Genomic DNA, 7,924 nt, shown 5'->3' on the forward strand with positions numbered 1-7,924 from the left:
TCATGTTATTATCTGATAGGAGACAATGGAAGGAACACAGCATCATGTTGCTATCTGATAGGAGACAATGGAAGGAACTGGAACACAGCATCATGTTACTATCTGATAGGAGACAATGGAAGGTACACAGCATCATGTTACTATCTGATAGGAGACAATGGAAGGGACTGGCACACAGCATCATGTTACTATCTGATAGGAGACAATGGAAGGAACACAGCATCATGTTATTATCTGATAGGAGAATATGGAAGGAACACAGCATCATGTTACTATCTGATAGGAGACAATGGAAGGAACACAGCATCATGTTATTATCTGATAGGAGACAATGGAAGAAACACAGCATCATGTTACTATCTGATAGGAGACAATGGAAGAAACACAGCATCATGTTACTATCTGATAGGAGACAATGGAAGGAACACAGCATCATGTTACTATCTGATAGGAGACAATGGAAGGGACTGGAACACAGCATCATGTTACTATCTGATAGGAGACAATGGAAGGGACTGGAACACAGCATCATGTTACTATCTGATAGGAGACAATGGAAGGGACACAGCATCATGTTACTATCTGATAGGAGACAATGGAAGGGACACAGCATCATGTTACTATCTGATAGGAGACAATGGAAGAAACACAGCATCATGTTACTATCTGATAGGAGACAATGGAAGGGACTGGAACACAGCATCATGTTACTATCTGATAGGAGACAATGGAAGGGACTGGCACACAGCATCATGTTACTATCTGATAGGAGACAATGGAAGGAACACAGCATCATGTTATTATCTGATAGGAGACAATGGAAGGAACACAGCATCATGTTACTATCTGATAGGAGACAATGGAAGGAACACAGCATCATGTTATTATCTGATAGGAGACAATGGAAGAAACACAGCATCATGTTACTATCTGATAGGAGACAATGGAAGGGACTGGAACACAGCATCATGTTACTATCTGATAGGAGACAATGGAAGGGACTGGCACACAGCATCATGTTACTATCTGATAGGAGACAATGGAAGGAACACAGCATCATGTTATTATCTGATAGGAGACAATGGAAGGAACACAGCATCATGTTACTATCTGATAGGAGACAATGGAAGGAACACAGCATCATGTTACTATCTGATAGGAGACAATGGAAGGGACTGGAACACAGCATCATGTTACTATCTGATAGGAGACAATGGAAGGGACTGGAACACAGCATCATGTTACTATCTGATAGGAGACAATGGAAGGAACACAGCATCATGTTATTATCTGATAGGAGACAATGGAAGGAACACAGCATCATGTTACTATCTGATAGGAGACAATGGAAGAAACACAGCATCATGTTACTATCTGATAGGAGACAATGGAAGGGACTGGAACACAGCATCATGTTACTATCTGATAGGAGACAATGGAAGGGACTGGCACACAGCATCATGTTACTATCTGATATGAGACAATGGAAGAACACAGCATCATGTTACTATCTGATAGGAGACAATGGAAGGGACACAGCATCATGTTACTATCTGATAGGAGACAATGGAAGGAACACAGCATCATGTTACTATCTGATAGGAGACAATGGAAGGGACTGGAACACAGCATCATGTTACTATCTGATAGGAGACAATGGAAGGGACTGGCACACAGCATCATGTTACTATCTGATAGGAGACAATGGAAGGAACACAGCATCATGTTACTATCTGATAGGAGACAATGGAAGGGACTGGCACACAGCATCATGTTACTATCTGATAGGAGACAATGGAAGGAACACAGCATCATGTTACTATCTGATAGGAGACAATGGAAGGAACACAGCATCATGTTACTATCTGATAGGAGACAATGGAAGGAAAACAGCATCATGTTGCTATCTGATAGGAGACAATGGAAGGAACACAGCATCATGTTACTATCTGATAGGAGACAATGGAAGGAACACAGCATCATGTTACTATCTGATAGGAGACAATGGAAGGAACTGGAACACAGCATCATGTTACTATCTGATAGGAGACAATGGAAGGAACACAGCATCATGTTACTATCTGATAGGAGACAATGGAAGGGACTGGCACACAGCATCATGTTACTATCTGATAGGAGACAATGGAAGGAACACAGCATCATGTTACTATCTGATAGGAGACAATGGAAGGAACACAGCATCATGTTACTATCTGATAAGAGACAATGGAAGGAAAACAGCATCATGTTACTATCTGATAGGAGACAATGGAAGGAACACAGCATCATGTTACTATCTGATAGGAGACAATGGAAGGAACACAGCATCATGTTATTATCTGATAGGAGACAATGGAAGGAACACAGCATCATGTTACTATCTGATAGGAGACAATGGAAGAAACACAGCATCATGTTACTATCTGATAGGAGACAATGGAAGGGACTGGAACACAGCATCATGTTACTATCTGATAGGAGACAATGGAAGGGACTGGAACACAGCATCATGTTACTATCTGATAGGAGACAATGGAAGGAACACAGCATCATGTTACTATCTGATAGGAGACAATGGAAGGAACACAGCATCATGTTACTATCTGATTGGAGACAATGGAAGGGACTGGCACACAGCATCATGTTACTATCTGATAGGAGACAATGGAAGGGACACAGCATCATGTTACTATCTGATAGGAGACAATGGAAGGAACACAGCATCATGTTACTATCTGATAGGAGACAATGGAAGGGACTGGCACACAGCATCATGTTACTATCTGATAGGAGACAATGGAAGGAACACAGCATCATGTTACTATCTGATAGGAGACAATGGAAGGAACACAGCATCATGTTACTATCTGATAGGAGACAATGGAAGGAAAACAGCATCATGATACTATCTGATAGGAGACAATGGAAGGAACACAGCATCATGTTACTATCTGATAGGAGACAATGGAAGGAAAACAGCATCATGTTACTATCTGATAGGAGACAATGGAAGAAACACAGCATCATGTTACTATCTGATAGGAGACAATGGAAGGAACACAGCATCATGTTACTATCTGATAGGAGACAATGGAAGAAACACAGCATCATGTTGCTATCTGATAGGAGACAATGGAAGGGACTGGCACACAGCATCATGTTACTATCTGATAGGAGACAATGGAAGGGACTGGCACACAGCATCATGTTACTATCTGATAGGAGACAATGGAAGGAACACAGCATCATGTTATTATCTGATAGGAGACAATGGAAGGAACACAGCATCATGTTGCTATCTGATAGGAGACAATGGAAGGAACTGGAACACAGCATCATGTTACTATCTGATAGGAGACAATGGAAGGAACACAGCATCATGTTACTATCTGATAGGAGACAATGGAAGGGACTGGCACACAGCATCATGTTACTATCTGATAGGAGACAATGGAAGGAACACAGCATCATGTTATTATCTGATAGGAGACAATGGAAGGAACACAGCATCATGTTACTATCTGATAGGAGACAATGGAAGGGACACAGCATCATGTTACTATCTGATAGGAGACAATGGAAGGAACACAGCATCATGTTACTATCTGATAGGAGACAATGGAAGGACTGGAACACAGCATCATGTTACTATCTGATAGGAGACAATGGAAGGGACTGGAACACAGTATCATGTTACTATCTGATAGGAGACAATGGAAGGGACTGGAACACAGCATCATGTTACTATCTGATAGGAGACAATGGAAGGGACTGGAACACAGCATCATGTTACTATCTGATAGGAGACAATGGAAGGAACAAAGCATCATGTTATTATCTGATAGGAGACAATGGAAGGAACACAGCATCATGTTACTATCTGATAGGAGACAATGGAAGGGACCCAGCATCATGTTACTATCTGATAGGAGACAATGGAAGGAACACAGCATCATGTTACTATCTGATAGGAGACAATGGAAGGACTGGAACACAGCATCATGTTACTATCTGATAGGAGACAATGGAAGGGACTGGAACACAGCATCATGTTACTATCTGATAGGAGACAATGGAAGGGACTGGCACACAGCATCATGTTACTATCTGATAGGAGACAATGGAAGGAACACAGCATCATGTTACTATCTGATAGGAGACAATGGAAGGAACACAGCATCATGTTCCTATCTGATAGGAGACAATGGAAGGGACTGGCACACAGCATCATGTTACTATCTGATAGGAGACAATGGAAGGAACACAGCATCATGTTACTATCTGATAGGAGACAATGGAAGGGACTGGAACACAGCATCATGTTACTATCTGATAGGAGACAATGGAAGGAACACAGCATCATGTTATTATCTGATAGGAGACAATGGAAGGAACACAGCATCATGTTACTATCTGATAGGAGACAATGGAAGGAACACAGCATCATGTTATTATCTGATAGGAGACAATGGAAGGAACACAGCATCATGTTACTATCTGATAGGAGACAATGGAAGAAACACAGCATCATGTTACTATCTGATAGGAGACAATGGAAGGGACTGGAACACAGCATCATGTTACTATCTGATAGGAGACAATGGAAGGGACTGGCACACAGCATCATGTTACTATCTGATAGGAGACAATGGAAGGAACACAGCATCATGTTACTATCTGATAGGAGACAATGGAAGGAACACAGCATCATGTTATTATCTGATAGGAGACAATGGAAGGAACACAGCATCATGTTGCTATCTGATAGGAGACAATGGAAGGAACTGGAACACAGCATCATGTTACTATCTGATAGGAGACAATGGAAGGAACACAGCATCATGTTACTATCTGATAGGAGACAATGGAAGGGACTGGCACACAGCATCATGTTACTATCTGATAGGAGACAATGGAAGGAACACAGCATCATGTTATTATCTGATAGGAGAATATGGAAGGAACACAGCATCATGTTACTATCTGATAGGAGACAATGGAAGGGACACAGCATCATGTTACTATCTGATAGGAGACAATGGAAGGGACTGGAACACAGCATCATGTTACTATCTGATAGGAGACAATGGAAGGGACTGGCACACAGCATCATGTTACTATCTGATAGGAGACAATGGAAGGAACACAGCATCATGTTATTATCTGATAGGAGACAATGGAAGGAACACAGCATCATGTTACTATCTGATAGGAGACAATGGAAGGAACACAGCATCATGTTACTATCTGATAGGAGACAATGGAAGGGACTGGAACACAGCATCATGTTACTATCTGATAGGAGACAATGGAAGGGACTGGAACACAGCATCATGTTACTATCTGATAGGAGACAATGGAAGGAACACAGCATCATGTTATTATCTGATAGTAGACAATGGAAGGAACACAGCATCATGTTACTATCTGATAGGAGACAATGGAAGGAACACAGCATCATGTTATTATCTGATAGGAGACAATGGAAGGAACACAGCATCATGTTACTATCTGATAGGAGACAATGGAAGGAACACAGCATCATGTTACTATCTGATAGGAGACAATGGAAGGGACTGGAACACAGCATCATGTTACTATCTGATATGAGACAATGGAAGAACACAGCATCATGTTACTATCTGATAGGAGACAATGGAAGGGACACAGCATCATGTTACTATCTGATAGGAGACAATGGAAGGAACACAGCATCATGTTACTATCTGATAGGAGACAATGGAAGGGACTGGAACACAGCATCATGTTACTATCTGATAGGAGACAATGGAAGGGACTGGCACACAGCATCATGTTACTATCTGATAGGAGACAATGGAAGGAACACAGCATCATGTTACTATCTGATAGGAGACAATGGAAGGAACACAGCATCATGTTACTATCTGATAGGAGACAATGGAAGGAACACAGCATCATGTTACTATCTGATAGGAGACAATGGAAGGGACTGGCACACAGCATCATGTTACTATCTGATAGGAGACAATGGAAGGGACACAGCATCATGTTACTATCTGATAGGAGACAATGGAAGGAACACAGCATCATGTTATTATCTGATAGGAGACAATGGAAGGAACACAGCATCATGTTACTATCTGATAGGAGACAATGGAAGGGACTGGCACACAGCATCATGTTACTATCTGATAGGAGACAATGGAAGGAACACAGCATCATGTTACTATCTGATTGGAGACAATGGAAGGAACACAGCATCATGTTACTATCTGATAGGAGACAATGGAAGGAAAACAGCATCATGTTGCTATCTGATAGGAGACAATGGAAGGAACACAGCATCATGTTACTATCTGATAGGAGAAAATGGAAGGAACACAGCATCATGTTACTATCTGATAGGAGACAATGGAAGGAACACAGCATCATGTTACTATCTGATAGGAGACAATGGAAGGGACTGGCACACAGCATCATGTTACTATCTGATAGGAGACAATGGAAGGGGCACAGCATCATGTTACTATCTGATAGGAGACAATGGAAGGAACACAGCATCATGTTACTATCTGATAGGAGACAATGGAAGGGACTGGCACACAGCATCATGTTACTATCTGATAGGAGACAATGGAAGGAACACAGCATCATGTTACTATCTGATAGGAGACAATGGAAGGAACACAGCATCATGTTACTATCTGATAGGAGACAATGGAAGGAAAACAGCATCATGATACTATCTGATAGGAGACAATGGAAGGAACACAGCATCATGTTACTATCTGATAGGAGACAATGGAAGGAACACAGCATCATGTTACTATCTGATAGGAGACAATGGAAGGAACTGGAACACAGCATCATGTTACTATCTGATAGGAGACAATGGAAGGAACACAGCATCATGTTACTATCTGATAGGAGACAATGGAAGGGACTGGCACACAGCATCATGTTACTATCTGATAGGAGACAATGGAAGGAACACAGCATCATGTTACTATCTGATAGGAGACAATGGAAGGAACACAGCATCATGTTATTATCTGATAGGAGACAATGGAAGGGACTGGAACACAGCATCATGTTACTATCTGATAGGAGACAATGGAAGGAACACAGCATCATGTTACTATCTGATAGGAGACAATGGAAGGGACTGGCACACAGCATCATGTTACTATCTGATAGGAGACAATGGAAGGAACACAGCATCATGTTACTATCTGATAGGAGACAATGGAAGGGACTGGAACACAGCATGTGTTTACCTGGATGTCATTCACAGTGTGAACTGTCTTTACCTGGATGTCATCCACAGTGTGAACTATAAACATGTCTTTACCTGGATGTCATCCACAGTGTGAACTATGAACATGTCTTTACCTGGATGTCATCCACAGTGTGAACTGTCTTTACCTGGATTTCATCCACAGTGTGAACTATGAACATGTCTTTACCTGGATGTCATCCCACAGTGTGAACTGTCTTTACCTGGATGTCATCCACAGTGTGAACTATGAACATGTCTTTACCTTGATTTCATCCACAGTGTGAACTATAAACATGTCTTTACCTGGATTTCATCCACAGTGTGAATTGTCTTTACATGGATGTCATCCACAGTGTGAACTATGAACATGTCTTTACCTGGATGTCATCCACAGTGTGAACTGTCTTTACCTGGATTTCATCCACAGTGTGAACTATAAACATGTCTTTACCTGGATGTCATCCACAGTGTGAACTATAAACATGTCTTTACCTGGATTTCATCCACAGTGTGAACTATAAACATGTCTTTACCTGGATTTCATCCACAGTGTGAACTGTCTTTACCTGGATTTCATCCACAGTGTGAACTATGAACATGTCTTTACCTGGATTTCATCCACAGTGTGAACTGTCTTTACCTGGATGTCATCCACAGTGTGAA

The 7,924-nt window shown here is 41.4% G+C and overlaps 1 protein-coding gene across 1 annotated transcript in view; it reads right to left on the minus strand.

Moving 5' to 3' along the window:
* Positions 1 to 7,442, minus strand: part of LOC121841223 (alpha-actinin-2-like) — a gene marked incomplete at its 5' end in the record, with an annotated part of 29,388 nt that extends 21,946 nt beyond the window's left edge. Inside the window, 1 exon segment of the mRNA XM_042308303.1 lies at positions 7,408 to 7,442. Within this exon segment, the coding sequence (XP_042164237.1) occupies positions 7,408 to 7,442 (35 nt within the window).
* Positions 7,443 to 7,924: the final 482 nt, after the last annotated feature.

This window comes from Oncorhynchus tshawytscha, linkage group LG28, assembly GCF_018296145.1.
Source record: "Oncorhynchus tshawytscha isolate Ot180627B linkage group LG28, Otsh_v2.0, whole genome shotgun sequence".
NCBI lineage: Eukaryota > Metazoa > Chordata > Actinopteri > Salmoniformes > Salmonidae > Oncorhynchus > Oncorhynchus tshawytscha.